Source organism: Apteryx mantelli, chromosome 4, assembly GCF_036417845.1.
Source record: "Apteryx mantelli isolate bAptMan1 chromosome 4, bAptMan1.hap1, whole genome shotgun sequence".
NCBI classification, from domain to species: Eukaryota; Metazoa; Chordata; class Aves; order Apterygiformes; family Apterygidae; genus Apteryx; species Apteryx mantelli.
This window is the reverse complement of record NC_089981.1, coordinates 74579673-74600340: the sequence shown is the minus strand read 5'-3', so window position 1 is coordinate 74600340 and position 20668 is coordinate 74579673. Positions and strand designations below refer to the sequence as shown.

Sequence of the window (20668 nt, the reverse complement as noted above, 5' to 3'; positions counted from 1 at the left end):
TGGTTTGTTGCGGCATTCACGATGATTAAGGAAAAGCTGCCGGGGTGCTCTTTCACTTGTCAGTAACTTACGCATTTGTGGAACTTGAGGTCCACTCAAAAGTACTTCAGCTATCTGCATGCATTTTCAGTAGACCTAAATGCAAGACAAGAATTAAAAAAACATTTTTAAAATCTGACATGGAAGCCTGCACAGGCAGGAGATGCTCTAGTCTGAAAGGAAACAGGTTTGGGATGGGGTGAGGTAATACACGGATGGCAAGAATGAAGTACAATTGCAACACTGCTGGAGACTTCACCCTTGAAAGCACAGCACATCAGTGTAGAGAAGACTGGTACGTGGCATCCTGTTAAAGTCCTTGCATTTTTCAGAGATGTCTGGCTTACTCTGCATCCAGGCAAAACTCAGTTTACAGAAACAATATATTCCCTTTACTATGTATCCCTTCTGGAAAAAAGTAGAAAACAAAAACCTATTGCTATAGACACATCATCTAAAAAAATTAAAAATGGCCTAAAATTAAGCAAAAGTTGTTGATTCATGGAACCACCTTTCTCGATCCTCAGCTGCTCAATCTAGAAAGTACTAGGGAAGAAAACTAAAAAGCTTGTGAGTTAACATATAGTTGCATATGCATAAGATCCTGACTAAGACTCTAGGAATTGCTAAAGAATAACTGCTGATCCAACCACACCTGCTTTCTACTTGCCTATGGAAAATGACACCCACAACAAGGAAATCCTCGGCCACATAAAACAGACTCCTCCTTCCTCTGAGTATTGCATCAGTGCAAAAGCCCACGACCCCCCAAAGAGCATGGCAGGTGAGGAAATCAGGACTTATTGCCACAGAGTTTTTCGTGTCGGTTTTGATGTTCTAGTTCAGCTACAAACAACAGGGTCTGATTCATGTTCAGACAGCACGGCTCTATGCCTGTTTAGCAGAATTGTTGTACTGTGGAAACTCTAATTTAGAAATTCGACTACACCTCCTTGAAAATGGATCAGCTAAACTGGTTACACAGAAATAAACTGGGACTTAGTTGACACCTGCTATGATGAAGCTACTAGTACTTATCTATCATCATCCACACAGGGCATTGCAAACCATCTCTGAAACAACACGTCAGCAACTAGTAGACTCTGTATTAAAACTGTAATGGCATTAATATCCGATGTCTTCAGAACAGTAAAGATATCTTCTTTTATAAGCAGAAGAGTCTAAGAAAGCCATTATTTGTCACAGGGTGATCCAAAAGCTGTTAATCTCCTGTCTACACCTTAAGAAAGAAGAGAGGAGGAAAATCTAATTTAAACTAGTGCTACCAGGAATAAAAAATTCAGACTGATGCTATGTTAAATTACTCAAGAGGCTGAGATAACCAGCAATGGTCTTAAGAAAAAAAGAAAATTATAGGGTCTATCAATTAGGGAAGCGGTGCTCTGAGCCTATGTGCTGGCATGCTTACAGTTTTTTTAATGTCTGGCAGGATGTTTTACAAACTAAACTCAGCAAGATGACAATTCCACCAGAAGGTGCTTCAGATGGTTGTGCTAATAATTTTGATCAGTTGAAATGGAGAAAAACATCACTTCACTTATTTGGCTTTTCCAGAACCTGTCAAATCTGAGCAGAACCATTAATTGCCCCCTCCTGTATCTCTCCCCCATCCCTCCCACCTTCTTCCCGAAAAGACACACTTCAATTTATTTTTCCTTCAAGTATTCAGCATAATCAGCCTTTTTTTCCCAAAACTAAGTTTGGTCATTCCTTGTGCACTTCCTTTGCCAGAAGGAAGTATGATTTCTTGAGAATATTCATTGAAGGCTGGGACTGCTACTGCTGCAAACATGTAAGTGCTAACCACCATATATTGGCTTTTGTTTTAATAGCCTTTTAACCAACTTTGTTAATGGACTGAACACAATTTAGATATGGAACTTGGCTAAAATGTAGCTTCAATTGGCTATTAAAATTTAAGAGCCAACTAAGATAGCTAATTACAAAAAAGCTCCAGTGATAATGCTAAGCAGAATTAGTAATAGCAAATGACAGTCTGTCTAGTCTTATTCCCAAAGGGAAAGAAACTCTTAACTGAGAAGTCAACCAAACAACGTGCAGAAAACCTAATTGCATTACTGGTATTATGGCATCCCAAATCTGGCAGCTCACTGGGACAAAACAGTGAGTAAAGTCTGTCAAACTACTCAGAAAAGCAACTGACCCCCTTCTTAATGCTAGCTGCAAAAGACACCAGGTATTATTATTTGATCTGAACTTATTCAGAAATATTACTGTAAAAACTATAAAATCAGCATCATCTGAAAAATATCTTATACCTATCCTGAATTTGATTCTCTCTCCAGATATTTGAGATTAGGGAAAAAATATAAACAACAATCTGTCTGCTAAATGCTGAAGCACTAAAAGAAGCATTCTGTGCTTCATTATCAATATCCTCATTACACCATCAGTTGAAGTGCCAACTAGTTCTCCTGTGAAGATTTATCATATATGGTGGCCACTTTGAAACATAGGTAGCGGAGTCTTTAACATTCCCTACTCAAGTGTCTCCCTGCTGTGCCTGTAAATGTCAGTCCAGTTTTTTCACGGCTGTGCGCACAGATTAGAAACAGCAGGAGAGCTTGGGAGTATGACTACAATACCAGTAAGGACACTTGTCTTCATGGCACTGCTCAAGTGATTCTTGGAATGCAGGACCCTGCTGTTTTCTAATATTTACACACAACTGGAGTCATCAAGAGCAGTAAATGCAGTCTAAAGGCAGCTTGCTTCTTTTGTGTTAGGGGCTTTACTTTCAAATGGGGATGTCAACAAAATCTACTACACTCTCCTCCTATAAAGTGGTATATTTCCCCATCACTGTTTTGCAAAACAAATGCAGCTACACATAAAGTAGTACAGCAGGTCTTATCATAGCCTTCTACTTGGTTCGCCCTGCCTGGCGCACACTTTAAACATCATGGCAGTTCACAGGGAGCCAGAGAGATTCTTGCCTGTGAGTAACGTATTTTTGCAGACTGCGTTTTGTGAGCAGAGAGCAGACTTGCAATAACATTTACCTAGAGTAAAAAAGCATCCTTTTGGCTCTCAGAACACTTGTCAGTAAAAACTTCAACCAAGACATTTGGGGGTGGGCAGAGGGCAGAGGAGGGTTTACCAAATCTGCAACACAAAAATTACTTTTCGAATATGCTGAAATTTGTTTACTGGCATTTAGTTTTGGTAATATCAAAAAAAGCACCCTCCTTGAAAACATGGAAGGTAAAGAAAACAAGTTTAGCACTAAATAAGTTACTAAAAAAATGAACAACTAAAATACAAAAGTACAACTAAAGTACAAAAGAATGGTCTTGGCTGTGAATATGCAATAAGGGCAATAGAATATAATTTGCTTTCTTGAGAACATTTCTTTAGAATAGCGCATCACACTTTCTGAACAAATTGATCCTTACCATCATTAAAATGAAAGCTTGGTTTGAAGAGATTTAAGTGTAACAGGGCCTTCAGAAGTCCAATTTTTACTTCTGAAATGAAGATAACGTTATGCTTAGTCTTTAACCACACTTTGCTAGTGCACACCTAGGCAAAAAGAGAAGACCTTACAGTGATCAAAACAGAAAAGAGAAGGCACTAGAACTTTTAGATATATTTTTCCAGTCTTTATTTCAAAAAACCCCAGTTTTCTTCTTTTCAAAACCTAACCCCAGCATTCATTCAGCATTTTATGCTAAAACATATTTATATCAGTGTGTGGCTACTCAGACATTACACAATCAAGCAAGCAGAACACAGGAGATCCACACAAATGCACTTTCCATGGCTCATATGGATTTCTTTTAGTTTCCCAAACATCATAAAGCAGTCTCCCTGATAAGAATGATGTTCATGCCCAAATTCCATGCATTTTTGCAGAATCAAAATGCAAAGTAGTGGATATTTCACACTAAAATTAAACATTGCATATTTTGACTTAAAACTCTGAAGAGAAAACTTATAAGCCAGTAAAAAGTGCTTTTAAAAAGATTTTGGAAGCATACGCATTTCTCAACTATTAAAAACTGAAATCATTAATTTGCTATGAGAAGCACAACTGAGTCAAGCTTTCACTAGAACTAGATACCTTATGATATCATTCTTCATCTTTATAACTTTTCTAGCATTTTCACTAACAGAAAAATAAAACCTGAGGGGAGGCTGGGGAGGGGCTTTTTTTTTCCCCCCTGGGCCCTATATTAGAAATTCTGGTCTCTTTCTCTCTCAAGAAACTATAAATAATTGGAAAAGTGATACAAACAAAATACTATGCAAAAAAAGATCTAAAATTCACCTGTCCTACAAAAAGCACATAATGTTGCTGTAAACTGTTTATACACTTCCATTTTGTAACAAACTAGAGTGGATGTGAAACGTGATTTTGCTGTTGTGTTTTCTTGTTTTAATTCAAACACTTGAGCAATATTTAAGAGATGTCTCTATCATTTCAGACCTCTGACTGTGCAATGGTCTAAGCATTCATCTAAGTGACCTCCAATAAGACTATACTCAAAATTAAACTAAATCAGATACAACACTGCTGGCACCTTAAAAAGCAGCAATAACTAAATAATAAGGCTTTATTTCTACGTTTTAAAGCAGCCAAAAGCACTTTTTTCAAGCTTGCCCTTAAGACATGAATTTGTGTAAATAAAAAATAGAAATGCATCCTCACTTCAAAGTTGGCAAAACTTTGCATTTGTGTTAAAGTATACATAAATTATGCAAATAGTTTAATAAAACATTTATTTTCAAAAAACAGGTACAAACAGCAGTCTAATGTTTTTACAGGATTTATCATTTAAAAGGGGAAAAAAAGATTCCAGTGCTACAGTAACTGAGAAAAAGAGAGGTGAACAGAAGAGCAACTTATTTTGTTTCATCTACTTCTGGACTTTCTTTCTGGTTGCTGTGCCTTTCTTGGTTTTTGGTGACATCATCCTCCGTGTTTTGGTAGCCACTGCTTCTGCAATTCAAAAAAAAGTCAAAACTTTCCATAAAATAAATACCAGAAATTTACCACAAGAAAATAATTTGCAAGTATTTTAAATGGATAGGTCAAATCAAATTATTCATTTAGCTCTGATTTACATGATGGGGGAAAAAATACAGAAAAAAAATAATCAGAACAGGTTTGGGGCATCAATATTCTCTTGAAAAACACATTATACAATTCAGCTTCCCAAACCACAGCATTACATACATTTGAGCCAACTTAACAGCTCACCTCCACCAAAAGATGAAGGATCAGATCCTCTTTGCATCCTAAACTCCTCCTTCCCATGCACCCTATTTCACTTCTGTGATCCTTCCAAGTATTGAGCCACCTTTGGTGCTCTTTGGACCTTGTGCTAAGCTGATTCAGCTGCCCACTCTGGCAAAGGTTGTTTTTTTTTTTTGGTCTAATATTTTGATGGTTTAGTGAGTTGACGTGTCTCAGACCATTCTGACTGGAGCTCATACCAAAGGTGGTAGAGGGCACACAGGTAGGAGAGAGAGACAGATTTTTGTTTGGCAGTGGTGAGCTATTAAATCAGTTCAGCTGTCAGAGTGCAACTTCACTCTCAGATTTAAATTATACAATTTAATTACTTAAATTATAAATTTAATTACTTGACAATATTTTATTAACAAAGGTAACAAACACTGCCATCTAAATAAGATTCTTAACACAGCCAGCAGGCAGGCTGTTCAAAGAGACTATAATCAAGTGCAATAATAAAAACCTCCTTGCATTCTAATTTTTTTCCCTGACCACTAGCAGGGAAAAGAAAGAGAGAGGGGGGAAAAAAAAACCAAACAGCTCATTTGCATGAATCACATTCATTTTTGATCACTTTGTGAGAAAGTAAAATGTTAAATATAATAAAAATTACTACTATTTTCAGAAAAGCAGTTACTAAATGAAGTGCTTTTCATCTCCTAGTCATAGTATTTTTTTAAAAAAAATAATTCTGACTTCCTTCTTGAAGTCACTATGACTAATTTAACTTCTTGCTTGTAAAACTATATATAACCCTACAGTTCCTGCCAACTCTTAATCTGCATTAGTGACAAAGAAATAAAGGTAAGATTGAGTTTCAAGGCAGTCTTTAAGAAAGAGGCTGGTTGCATAAGGCAACAGCCTTTGAGCTGTATGAGTCACTAATCGTTCAAGCTCAATGGGTAAGTTCAGAAGGAAGCAAGGAGGCACAGGACAGTGCAAAATAAAACAAAAGAGAGTCTTAAGCCCACCCTAAACCAAACCACACCAAGAAAAGTGTAGAATCATTGCAATCTTGCTTTCACGTTTGTTTAAATTTACGTAACTTAATTTGCTCTTAAAATGTTGTTGTGAAATGCAAAATGCAAAAATTAACTTTGAAGAATTTTTGCATACTTGAAAATGCAGAATGAAAAAAAATACTCTTTTTGGTCCAAAAGTGTTTGCTGCATTCGACATAAAACTAAAAATAGATTTTGCTAGACAATGCATCTTTGATTGATAAACCACTTCAAACAAACAAACAAACAAAAAAAGACACCTCTGCTCGTGGTCTCTTACTGAGTAGAGCACCATTATCAGTGAAAGATCCACTCTGGCAAACCAAAAAAAAACCTCCCGATGACTGCTATATAAAATCAAATCTATTTTTGTACTCTTACAAGTGCTGGTATTTAAAAGCTATACAAGTAGGTATCAAAAATTAAAGGAGTAACTTAACTATGTGAATCATTCCTTCTCCCAGCTAAATTCTGGCTTATCGTCAAGTATTAGTAGTTTATACCTTTCAAAGTCACAAAGTATTTCAGCTGCTAGAACTGTGAATCCTAGCATTAGACATGTCTTTTGAGCTCAAAAGTTTTTTTAAATTGAGTGATCTCAGTGGCAGATTAGCCATTAATTGCATATTCTGTACTGTTTTTCCCCTCTCCTCTCCTGAGATTTATCCCTGGAATTTTTGTATTGCAACAGGAAACATAGAAGAACCAAAGTTTTCTTTTAAAAACAAACATACAATCCCCCCCCACAACCTAATCTTTTCCCCTTTCATTAGTCTTCACCAGTTTTGACTGAGCTAAGTGTGTTTCTTCTTCTCATCTAATTGTAAGCTGTATAATGGAGTGCTGTAAAAGACAGGTCAAATTCATGTTCCATTATCAGAAAGACTCCCAATATGAAAACTATGACATTAGCTAGGAAAATATCACTGATATTTGCTTAGAAAGAGGAAAGAAATATGTTATCAAAAGTTCACATTCATAATTGAGGAACATAGTATTTCACGGGTAGTAGTCAAGGACAATACAAGCAATTCAACCTCACTTAAACCTAGGTCAGTAAGAGCTTACCAATTTCTAACTGCCCACTCTGGAACACCAAAAAGGAGAGGAGATCCACCCTGCGTCCATCTTTACCCTTACTGCATTGATAAGCTCTTTTCAAGGTTTTTCTATACAAACCATGATCATGGTGACTCTCCAAGTGGATCCCAAATAAGTAGATCATAACAAAAAGGAAAAAAAAATCCTTGCCATGCTCCTTTATTCATAATTTCAACAAAACCAGAAATATTGTCTTAAACTATCTGATTAACATAATTAAGTTAAACTCAGAACAACTGCTCTCAACCCATATTTAGCTTCAAAGTTTGCTGCTATTTCAGAACTGAAGAAGGTCTGTGCCAGAAAGCTCGTCTGCTTTTTCAGAATTAGTTAGCCTGACAACATATATTGCCCGCTCCCCACAAACTTTTCTAGTGGAAGAAATGTCAATACTGTTCTCTGAAAATAGGAAAATTCCTGTGTGGGCAGCACCAAATGAGGGTGCAAACAAAGCTATTACAAGCAAAGGAAAGAGCTTCTATAAAATGGATTAAACTGAATTAGGTTGAAACAGCAATTAAAGTGAGGAAGAATTATATACACAAAAATAAAACAGGTGGTGTCACTGCACAGCTTGTTTTGAAACTGGAACAAAGTTCAGCAGAGGCACAAAGAGACCCACAGGCTCTAGAGAAATTCTTACAGACAAGTTGACTATGATATCTGAACCCCTCTGTGTAAACAGTATCACAAAGCAACATTACAAAAGAAACCCAGCAGAAGTACTGTGTATAGAGTTGGGCACTATTCTTCAAGAAAGTTCTGAAATAAATAAAAAAACAAGCGTGACGATCATGGCTTCTAGCTCTCCAATGAAAAAAGCTGAAATTATTTAACTGGCTTATCTGAAGAACCTCTTCTCCCCAATCCCCACCCCCACAAAAAAGGAAGAGGTGTGATGGTGCACTCTTCAAATGTGCAAAAGGTTGCTACACAGAATGAGAGCAATTTTCACATCCACAGCTGATAGGACAACTAATAAGAAACTTAAAACTGTAACATGGGAAATTTCAGTTAGATATTAAAATATATATATATATTCCACCTCAGACTTTTTAGTGGTAAGCATAGTCAAGTATTAGGATAGGCCTGGCACAAGGATGTTTTAGAATCTCCATCATGGAGGTTTTTAAGAAAAAGTTTCTATATAAAGGCTACAGATGATCCTGCCTTTCAGCTGGTGAATGGAGCTGACCACCGCCTGATGTCCCTTTTCACCTTGTTTTCTGATTCTGCACGCATCCTTTTAAGAGCACACCCAAATCTTATAAGTAAGAGAAATAAGACTGTATTTGAATCAAAAAAAATGACAGTTTCTATTGAATTACAAAGGTTCCTTTAGTAAGAACAAGCTGAGACCAGAGTCCCAAGGTTCCCACTTAATTGTCTACTTGAGAAAAATGTGGACAGTGAGAGATTCTGAGTGTGAAAACATAGCTGCTGAGCAGATGAAGTCAGATAAGATTCAGGTGTTAAAGGTGACTAGAGGTTACATCATAGGCTACAACATTTAAAAAACAGAACCACATACAGTTTTTAAGACTCCAAGCAAATGTCACAGTAAGTGAAAAATACCTAGCAGCGGGCATGCTGCAGGTTAGCAACTGCATCACTTGTATATGCTGAATTTACACCTGACAAAGACTGAGGAGTACATGCCAGTCTCTGAGTAACAGCTGAAGAGTGCCAGCAATTCTAGTCTATATACGAGCTCTTAAACTAGGTTTACAGAAACCATCTTCATTAAACAATACAGCTAACACATTCTGCCTTCAAAAGAAGCATGTGCAGTTGAGTATGTTGTTCAGGTAGAGCAAGGCTTCCTTATATATATATTTATTTATTTATTTTTATTTATATATATAATATAAATGTCACACATCATGTGATTGTGTGTGTCTGTGTCTGCGTGTGTGTAACCTCACACACACACTTTGCTATATGTTTATCTTCGAAGAAACAAAGGTCAATGAACGTGGAGGGTTGGACTATGCGGTGCAGAGTTCTCAAGTGGTTTCTGGTAGAGATGTTCTCAGACTAGCCTCCACATAGATGGAACTTAATCATCACTACCGTACAAAGATCCAGTGTGACATAGCAGGACAATTCTATGACAGAATTGACATTTAACTCTGGCGACTTCATGCCATGAATACTGAATTGCCACAGTTCGGCTGAGAAGTGATGAAGCAGGACTGAAAGGGTCATGATACAACATTCTCCCTAGTCAACTAGCTTTGATCTTACATATGCCTCTGTCAGATCTTAGCATAATTATTAATCCAAGAATATGTTCCGTTATCATCTAACAAATCAATCAACTCATCGTGGATTTGTAATTTACAAAGGAGGCAAATTTAGGACTGTCAGTTTTTCAAAATACTTCCACTGACCACAATATCACCTTTGTCTTGCAAAGTGTGCTTCAGTCATATTTCAGTTGTCTTTGATCACACCAAATAATCAAGTCATTTTGCTGGGTGGCTCCCTAAGAAATCTTTTTCTTCATCCACCCTTTAAAAGGGTCCTACAGTCATCAAACTGAAAAGGAAAGACAAGGGAATGGAACCCACACACTTGTTATTTACATGTGGGAGGAATAAAAAGAAAAAGAAAAAAAGAAAAAGAAAAAGAGCGCTGAAAGCTGAAAGAGCACACAGCACCTGGCTGCAAATACCAAATGGAAATTGAAGCCAAGCAGTGCAGCACTTAATGTGAAGTAAGTATCACTAGACTACTGTTATCAAATCAGTTTGGGCAGTTCAAATATGGTGCCAAGAACAGCTACTTCTCCTTTGCGAAGATGAAACAAGGAAGAGTATGTAGTCATCTGACAAGCCCTTTCCCACAACCCTTCTACCAGGAATCCTGCTTAAATGATAAAGTCCTGTAGTGTAATGTTTCTCAAAGGGGAACTTTTTTGGTACTTGGAAGCTTGTTGAAGCAACTGTAAGGTCAACAGACAGTAGTTTTAGTTAATTGGCTTTTTCTTTTCTGCCAGCAGTTCCCTTCCCTACAGTAATTCAGAAACATAACTCAGAAATATGAAGAAAGGAAAGAAAATATGGACTTGAATTCCAGGCAAAATAAGATTGCAAGATAGGGAGAAGAGAGGGGAAAAAGTTTGTAGAGTTGGGGGATGGAGTTTGGCTTTATGTATTCTGTTCTTCAGAATTCTGTTTCCTGATAGATAATACTGCAACAAATGAAGCCTATGCATTTCCATAGGAATTATCCTATGGAAAAACATCAGGACACAAGAGCATATTTTTCCATGGCTTTATGGCTGCATATTTCCTGAAGATAACATTGGGTTTATGAGAGTTCTGTTAAAAAATTAATACTAAATTGTTCCAGACAAAACTGAAATATAGATTTACTTCTATTTATAAAAATAGATTTACTGAAGAAGTTCCAAAACACAATTCTACATACACATATAAATAAGAAGCCACATGCAGCATGTGTTTAAAAATAGTTCTCCTTTCCATCACACAGTGAATTCCAGGAAGAACAAAGGGTTTAATTTAAATATATTACTTACAATCTTGAAAAAGGTTAGAGTTCCCTGCAAAAATCTGAGCCAGTGCAGTATGATACTTTTTTCTTCCTGGAGACAAATTTCACTTCCAAATTTTAGATCTACATTTGAATTGCAACAGTTATTCAGCAATACTGCAATACATCTTCAGGCCACAGAAAAACAACAAAAAAAGCAGACATCACTATTTTATTTTTAAATGATTTAGCTCTACATGTAAAGTTAGTATACAAAATCTTACCCCACGAAAAATCTTCTTCAGAAGTTCCCCTTTTTTTTTTTTTTAATTTCTACATTTTGCCACAGAACCACATCACAGAAAAAAAAAAATAGATATTATTACTTTTCATTAGCAGCAAGCAAAAGTTCCCTGAAGTGTAACAGAGAAGTTAAATGTACTTTATATTTTAAATGTGTTTTAGTCATAAAAGTGGTCTGAAGAGGTTGTATGGAAATAAGCTTAAAATATAAAGGAAGACTAAGTAGAAAACTGTCTTCCAAACAGATACAAGAGTAAACAGGAACATTCCCATACTTTACATATTGGAAATTAAAGTTTGGCTTTTTATTATTATCAGCACATGTTCAAGGCACTTCTCAGTGAATTACTTTATCACTTTCAAATTGTCCATGAAAACCATTACTCAGGAAGAACTGCAAAGATGTGTTCATTTTATATGTATTTAATTTATTTTAACCTTCCTACCCATAGCACTTAAAGGCCTTTCTACTTAAAATCACCTCCTACAACACCTTTTCCAATTTAAATAGCTTTTGAAAATCATCAAACAATTTTGGAGCAGGCCATAAAAAGACAGATCGTTTCATATCACGTTTAAATATAGTTAGTGCAAAATACAGAAGCCAGTTCGTCAGTATTTCTGACAACTATGAGCAGTATTTCTCTGTTCTAAAACCATGCAGCTTCCTGTTAATTTCTAGATATAACTTAGCAGTGAATGCTTTTAACCTCAAAAACCAGATAATTTAACTCCCATACTAGAACATTTAACTCGCAACTTTTCTGAGGGGTAAGGAAAGGCTAGGAACGGTGCTGAGTAGGACAAATCTTTTGGTGACTATTCACAAAAACTGATATGATATTTTAGTCTAATATCCATTTACTCCTAGAGTTTGTCACTGATACCGGTCAGTACCAAGGCCTTCACAAGAAGGAACAAAAGAATAACAAATAATTAAAACTATCCTGACCAGTTCAGGTTTTGGTAAAAAAAAAAAAATTATACTAGAGTATAAAATAAAAGAGAGAAAAATCTATCTATAATGTGGGCACGGGAGGGGATGTGTAAATAGCGCATCAGTTTTCACCCCAAAACATTTGGTATTCACCCCATTTGTTATTCATTAACTTGGGCAGTACAAAAAGGTGAAATTAGAACCACTTCACCTATAACTCTATTAAATTGGCAAGGGAAGGTTTAAATTCAAGTTCATGTCCATCACTCATTTTAACCGCTGGATGTTGAAAATATATATAGCCTCCCAAACACATTTAATTAGCCTGAAAAAAAACTTAGCATTTACAAAGAGCTGATGCTACTACTTGGACTGCAATTCCTCAAGCTCTCTCTCATTTCAATCTATGAGAGTCTCAGTACACAACCCCAAAGGGGGGGGGGGGAGTATAATACTCATGTGCACCAAATGGCAATGAGTAAGCAGTCAGCTACACTTTTAAATATTTTGTTATATGTTTCTCAATAAAAATATGCTTAAATTAAGAATACAAGTCGGTATAAAAATCAAATAATTTTATTTTCTTCAAAGAAAATATAATCTAGCTAATCACCATTTCTTCAGCCACTGACAGACTAGAAAATTTGTAATAAATTAAAGTCAATTCAAAAGGCATCTGAATAAGAGAGACATAAGTCATTGATTTTAATGATCAGAATTGTATGTTTACAGCTGAAAATGAACAGAACAGTGTAACCTTCCAGAATGACAGTGGCTTGATTACTTGTACTTTGTACCATACTGTTTGGGTAAATAGTCAACTCGTAGGGTCAATCCTAGGGTCAATCCATAATTCACCAGTAATACTACTTTTTTAAAAACATTACAACATTTTCCCACCCTGCCATACTACTTCATCACACCTTTTTAAACAGGTAGATGAAGTAGAATCAAGTGTTTCAGTGCTAGTTTTATTATTTGCAGACTACTTGACCATGCATAACATCTGGCCTTTTACTTAAAGTCTGAAGCAAGAAATCTCTAGAATAAATATCTTTGTAATTAATTGAATTCAGTTCTCACGTACATGAAGGAGTTACAGGTCAGAGCCAGGAACAGTTTGACCAGACACCACAAGTTTACCCTCCCTCCGATCTTGGATTTGCAAGATCTTAAACCTACTTCACCTGTCTATGATCTTTTCCAGAAAACACTGCCAGCTATGCCATTTGTACCAAATTATTTAAAAACCTAACTTCAGCATGGTCTACCCTTATATCTAATCCTTTCCTTGACTTTAAATACACTCACTCTTGTAAGCAGCTGCTGCTAGCCTCTGGCTGTAACACACTGTGATGAAGAGGTCCTGAGGAGTCGACATTTTCTGACATTGAATTGGACAAGACAGGAGAGGAGAAAAATAAGAATGGAGGGGAGAATGAACGATGGCAAAGGGACAGGGTGCAGCTACCAACTTTTATCAGCTAGCACTTCTACCAGCTTTATGTAGCATATAATGAGAGAATATATACATAGAAAGTTTGAATATTTCAGTATTAAAGCTAATCTAAAAAGAAAATATGAAAGACAAAAGCATTTCAACTGCTAGAGATAAACAGCACATGCAGCTGTGAGGATGGTCTTTTGACTTACTAGAAGAAGTAGGTTTCTTTTTTTGTGGACTTCCTACATCTTCCATTTCTGCTTCAGTGCTCTCATCAGTTGCAGCTGCTGTCTTCCTTTTTTTCTATAAAGAAAAATGGCGATTCAACTCAAGAGCAGGAAAGGCCACACAAAGTAGAAAACATCTGCATGAGGTACTCCCCAATTTTAAGCATTATTTCCTCATATATTATAAAACATCTCCATTTCTAGAGAAAAAGTGATTCATATATTACTGCAAAAGTTATTAGTGCTAGGCAATAGTCAATTTAAAAGTTCAGTTCCCCAGTCTATACATCAGTTTAAGAATTTATATTTTAGCATATGAAAGCACCAATTTTTATGATCAAAACCTATTTTTATTTACTTTGAATAACCGTTATGAAAGGATCAATCTGAAAAATCTTAACACAGAAAAAACACTTTACCCAAAGTTGCTTTTAATTGCCTTTTTTTTTTAAGCAATTACACCTCATTAAGTTCAAGTTTATCTGAATCCATGCTTCTTAAGGCTTTCTTTGCACAGCTTAAAAGTAGCTAACACCCACTGACAGTACATTATTATTTTTTCTAATAGCAACTATGGGTTCTGTTCCAGAGAGAGGTACTTGAAAAAGCTGAATTCTATTCAAGGTACATTATCTTAAAACCTCTAAAAGGATAGAACTGTTATTATCTGTGTATTACAATTAATCCTACTATTGCAAAGTATTCTTAAGGTGGTTATGGAAAGATTCTTTTTTAAAGCCACGTCATTTTTGCAAAGGATGAGTTGTCCTATATCTATATCAGAGAGACACAGATGATAACTTTGATGAACACTGGAAGAGTTTACCTTTCTTTTTTTTTTTTTTTAATTGCGTAAGACTGTACTGCTTTACTAACACAGCTTTAAAAGTGGTTACAACTTCACATAGCTCATGAGAGAAGGGGAGAGTGCATTACATCTTTCTTTTCCAAAGTGTTGCTTCATGATTACCATCTAAACCCTGCTGGGCTGAACAGATTGGTTCGATAATTACATACAATAACTGCAGTGGGCAGGTAACCCTCAGCTGGCACAGGGCAGCTCCCCTGTGAGAACTTCCATATGCAAACTGCACTGATGTAGTGCATTAGGTACATCTTTCCTGCCGGTGCACAGGCCTGATTACCGCCAGCCAAGACTCCAAGGTTAGCATGTCAGCAGATTTGTGATGCATTAGGCAGGAATAAACACAGACACTTTTGTTCATTCTGACCAAAATTAAGGAGGACTATTACAGCGCTGCACTGCTTTTATATGAGAGATAATGCATTCCTCCCAATTGTGCTAGAAAAGATTTTAAACGCTTATCATAAAAACAGATATCCAATACATGCTACACAAAAGCAAAATACATTTATCTTGTTTCCAAGCTTATTTAATAAAAAGTGGTTTCTTAATCTTGATGCAGGTGAATTACATAGCAAAAGAAATCAGACAGCATTCAACTGACAAAAGCAACACCTGCGCATCTGAAGCTGAACATTAGAAGGAGCTACAAATCACTAAAATCCATATTTCTCCAGTTTAGTTTACTCCCAATATTTCCCAGCAACTGGTAAGTGATGTTAGTGTACTCAGCACTTTAAAAATATATATATATATAGTGGTTCTTGCTCTAAATAATTTAGTCAAGAGTTCCAAATACTGCCTTCAACACATGATATTGGTAGCTTCTTGTTTTGCTAAAACTGTTATAAAATATCACACACACACGCCAACATGCAAGCATTATACAGAAATGAAAGAAACTCCAGCAGAATTTTGAACTGTGTTTCATTTATTTATACAGCTGGGGAAACCTGAGTCATGATACAGAGAATAAAATGTTAATTTTTAATATAGCAAGCATCTGTGAGTTTGAGCCAGACACCAACACTGGAGAGTGACTGAGATTCCACAACCACCATGCTTATATGCAACATATAGCACACATCATGGCTCAATTAGCTATATGAGCTGAGTGCACTGGAGAATCCTACATTCAAATAAATTATTTAAACAGAAGCTAAAAATATTCTCTTGTAGTTATGAAATAGCGTAACTTCAAAACACTGAATAACACTGAAGAAAGTGAGTATTATGGTAGATTGCCCCAAAGGAATATAAGGGCGGGTGGTCTTACAACTGTCATGATTAAAAGATCAGCACAGAAGAAATGCCATAAATCCTCTCTCCCAGAGGTCAGCATCTTCTCAAAGGTGAATACCAGGCTGCATTTTTCTTTTCCAAATTAGACATTAAGCATGCCAAAAGAATTCAGCATGTGCTAGAAGATACTGGCTTTCAGAGGTAAGATCCTACTGATCAATGGCGCATTCTACCTGTGAAAAGCAGTTTAACAAAGTTTGAAACTTGGAGTTTATTTTTAAAAATACTCAGTCATGAAGTCAAGCTTATTATCACAGTGGAAAATATATACACTTTTAATTAGCAGAATACTTTCTTCCTCTGTGAATCTAAATGACCAGCTATTCTCTAGTCCAGATCTCTCTTGACCCCCACCTAACACAAATCTTGTCTTCCAATTCTCCTAGCCTCTCACTAACGCATGATACCCTCTAGAAGGAAAACCTAGCAGCATCCTGGCTGAGCATATCAGTTCCCAAACATATATTCTGGGAAGGACTTCTTGGTGAAGACCCACATTCTACTTATTCTTGAGGAGAAGTCCAAGATATAACCCTGAAAGGAGGGTTATACAATCTATTCTTCTACCCTAGTCTATAGCCACAGCTGTTACTACGCCTAGAAAATCCAGCATAAAAGCAAGAGTCTGCTGACCTGGTATTTTGTCAAAAGCAAACAGACTATGTCAATGCAATTTCAAGCAACCAGTCTTATTCTGCTTGGACACTTTAGCCATAGCTAGCATGAAGTATCACTGAAGAATGAAGCGGACCGCTGAAAATAATTATGCAAAAGGACCAGCAACACCTATTATTTTATTTAAGTGCTTAAACATATTTGTGACAACTGACCAAGCTGACCATTCATGTGGTGCCTCAAAGTTAAAACATAAGAAACCCATTGTAAAAAGTCCTAATTGATGCTAACATGTAAGAACCTATGGAGAAGGATTATCCCACTCTTTGGGAACGGTTTTGACTGAAAGCAGCTAAAGAAATAAGATTTTTGAAGTTTTATTCCATTGGAAACATGCACCAGGCATCTCTGCTGGACAAGGACATAAAAGGTCACAGATGTTGGCTCTGCAGCAGGCCAAGTTATTCAGCAAAGAAGCCAGCCAACCATCAAAAACGGATTTTCTCCAAAACACAGGTCTCAAGCCATGTAGATCCACGGGAGGGAAGAGAAGAATTTATGCTAGTGAACTCTCCTTTTGGACTGATTATACTCAATTCAGCAGAAAATATTAGTATAAAGACCAGGGGCATACAGTTTTAGCCAGAGTACTATTTCCTAGTCAAAAAGAACTGAGAAAAACTAGAGGTTTTTCTTAGAAGATATACTTCGAAGATTTTAAGGTCTTACAATTTTTGTTCCTGTTTTGTGTTTCTTTGCCCATCTTTTACATATAGCTGATTATGTCACTAGGCAGACAGAATTCTTGTATTATTATCCTATATTATAATTCTCAGCTCCCTAATTTATGCTAGAGGAACTAAGAAGCTGCCCACTTGTAATTAACAAACACAAATAAATGCACAAATAAATGTACTTAGAAGTGCAGGATAATATATATAGTTCCCCTACTTCTCCATTTTTATTGTTACTATAAACCGTTTTAACATACTATTTCCCTAACAAAAAAAGTTCTCATGCTGTATTTAAATGTGCAACCCAATTTAAAGTTTAAAGGCTTCTTACGTACACGGAATAAAATACCTGTAGTCTACCATTATAATTAAGGTTCATAAATAACATACTAGATAACTGTGAATTCAGTATGGAATTCCAGTACTAAATACTCAGCACAAAGATGTGTATTTAAGACTAAATTTTGAACTAGTCACGGAAAGGAAATCGATAAGAAAATAACAAGGCTTATTTTACCTTACATGGCTTTTGGCCCATCTGGAGAGTTTTAGAATTTTGAGAAAGATAAGTAAATTAACTGAATGTTCATCTATTCAAATGTCATTACAACTAAATATGTATTCTGTTACCAGAGGTACTATTTATTATTTATTATGAAAGTACACCTACAAACATCATTCTATATTAAGCTTTCATAACAATTTGTGAAGTTAAAATTACAGAAATAACGTATATGAGTAGGACTTAAGCAAATAAACATTTGGCTATTTGCTTATTTCTTACTTGATGTAGCTATGACACCTACTTCTGATACCACTCTGATTCTTTTACTTAGTTCAAAAATGCATGAAATTTTAAAGTAAAAACCTTTTGCATGGGCTTTGCTTGCAAATCTCCGTTCTCTGACAAGCCAAAGTCAAGTACTCCATCATCTCTTTGCCCAATGGCCTTAAGGCCTTGCAGAAGTATTTCTCGGAAATGCTGATATACAGGTTTCTCTTCATAGTTCAGTAGCTTCACCTTTTCCATATATTTGGCTATTTCATCTAAAAAAAATGGTACCTCAAATTAATTTCTGTTTGAAAACATTTTAATCATTAGCTTTTACCACAAAAGAGTCAGAAATCATGCATGCACTATTTTTTGAAATGGTTATTTATAAACTCATAATTATGACTTCATTACAACACATTTTAGAAAAAAAAATTATACCAAGGTTCATTACCCAATGATAACAGCATCGCTGTTTCTTATACATTTTTATTGTAACGAAAGAAACAGTCGATCGTAAAAAATGTAACAGGCCAATCTTCACCAGTGAATGCTTATTTACATAATATCTCTTATGCCTACATTTTAAAATGATGAAAAGAAAACTCATTGTCATCCAAGCACTTCATCAGTTAAGAAAATAAAGAAATATATAAAAAATAAAAACACAGAAAACAAATTTGGACACTGAAAAAACATGCAAGCAGCACCTGACAGAGAAAATTCTTTACTGACCACCAGGATTAGCTGGAAACAACAAAATATTTAAGTTTCTATTCCCAATAAAGTGTATTTCTACCAGAATCAGAGCTTTAAGATAAAATCCACTCAACAAATCACCAATGCCAAACAGAAACACTCCTCTAGAATTCAAGTTTGCATTACTTTATATTTTAAAATTCTAAAATTCAGCTGTGAAAACTGACTTACACATTTCACGTTTGCAAATACGTAATTCTGTCTTCTAGTCAGAGGCAACACAATCACTGCAGTTCATACAGCTACAGCCAAAAGGAAACGACTCTAAAGTATTACTACTCAAAAACCTAGTCAGTGCCACTTTGCTTTTGCTGACAAAAGAAAGAAGAAAAAAAGATGCAAACTCCAGTAACCAAGGGGGACTTAAAGAAGCAACAGATGGAACACCATTCTTGACACACACACCTCAGAAAAAGTTGCTGATAATCTGATGACTTCTCACCTTTTGCAGCAACTGAATTTATCTGTTTTTATTTGAATTCAAAGTAATGTAGCCCTCCTCTGCATACACTCAATTTACCCCATGTATATTGGCACTTCAGAGCTTCTACCCAATCTCTAAAGTGTGCTACAATTTGGTGATGGCACCCAAACAGGCTGATGGGAGCTTTTTTTTAATAAAGAAAAAGAATATTAAAACAAATGATTTAAAAATGTTTACCAAGTGGTATAAAACTTAAAGTATTACTATTTAAAATAGCTCCTCTTACCTGGTTTATTTTTCCCTGGAAAACATTTGTCCATCAAATCTGAAATATTATCTCTACATCTGAAAAACAAAATTATTCAAAACTATTATTTCTTTCAAGTTTTGAATACTTGCCCTAGTCCGACACACTTCCTAAGCTCCTAGTTTGGGCCACTGCCAGAAGCAGAAAACACTGGTAGATGAACCTGGTAGATGAGTACAGTTTTATTAGTACAGTGCCTTTGAGAACCTGATGAATGCCAGACAGGCTATCTGAAACAGGATAAGCTTTTGTTCAGCAGTTTTTGGTTCTTATAAAAGCAAGTAAGTGGAAGACTGAAGGAAAAGAACTGTTCCATTTTAAACTCTCACATACCAGTGCCCTCATCTCTTCCTGCTAGAGGACTCTTTCTCAAATTGATACTATTCAGAGCAGCTTCCCTGCCAAATCAATAACTACAAAGGAAAAAGGAAGCTTTGCTTACTGATGGAGGCAGAAGAGTTAAAAGTTGAGAGAAGGAAACCAGATAACAAATACTTGTGGATGAGACAGAAACTGATGAGCTGGGAGAGTTTTCTTCATATTGAGTATCTGAAAAGAGGCTTGAGGGTTGGGGAAGGGAACAAAACAAAAACAAACAAAAAAACCACCTAAACCCACATGAGTAGCCCTCTAGCTGGGGCAACAGTCAAAGAATTTGAAGATCCAACTTTAGTTCTGCCCTCTGCCACAGACTTCAAGGCACAATCCTACAAAGGTTACTCAGAACCTGTGCTACTGTTTCACCTTCTGTAAAGCAGGACTAATGGTTATTTCCACACTGATAAGAGTGCTGTGTGTTATTACCACAGTGGTATTGTAAAACAACAGTACTGTAGCATAAATAACCATCTCACATATCCAAAGAGACGACAGCTAGAGGAGAACTTGGAACAGTACAACTAAACAAAGTTTAATTATAAGCCAAGAATACACAGGGTACAATGAAGGGAAACTGGGAAACCCTATGATACCCTACTTGCCAAAAGGGAATACACTAAAAGTACAAAACACTTATACACTGAGACATTTTCATTCCTATTTTTGATTTCAAAAGAGAAA

General features: G+C 36.0%; 1 protein-coding gene across 5 annotated transcripts in view; it reads right to left on the bottom strand.

Moving 5' to 3' along the window:
* Positions 1–3670: 3670 nt before the first annotated feature.
* Positions 3671–20668, bottom strand: part of VRK1 (VRK serine/threonine kinase 1) — a 34623-nt gene continuing 17625 nt past the window's right edge. For 2 of the 5 annotated variants that reach the window (XM_067294946.1, XM_067294942.1), the window contains 5 exons: positions 19589–19647; positions 18216–18394; positions 13814–13907; positions 10967–11064; positions 3671–5023 (listed from right to left, as the gene is read on the bottom strand). In XM_067294946.1, coding sequence (XP_067151047.1) covers positions 4994–5023; positions 10967–11064; positions 13814–13907; positions 18216–18394; positions 19589–19647 — 460 coding nt within the window. In that variant the 3' untranslated portion in view covers positions 3671–4993. Of the gene's footprint in view, positions 5024–10966; positions 11065–13471; positions 13545–13813; positions 13908–18215; positions 18395–19588; positions 19648–20668 lie in introns of those variants that run through there. The other 3 variants (XM_067294943.1, XM_067294944.1, XM_067294945.1) reach the window with 3 other exon arrangements.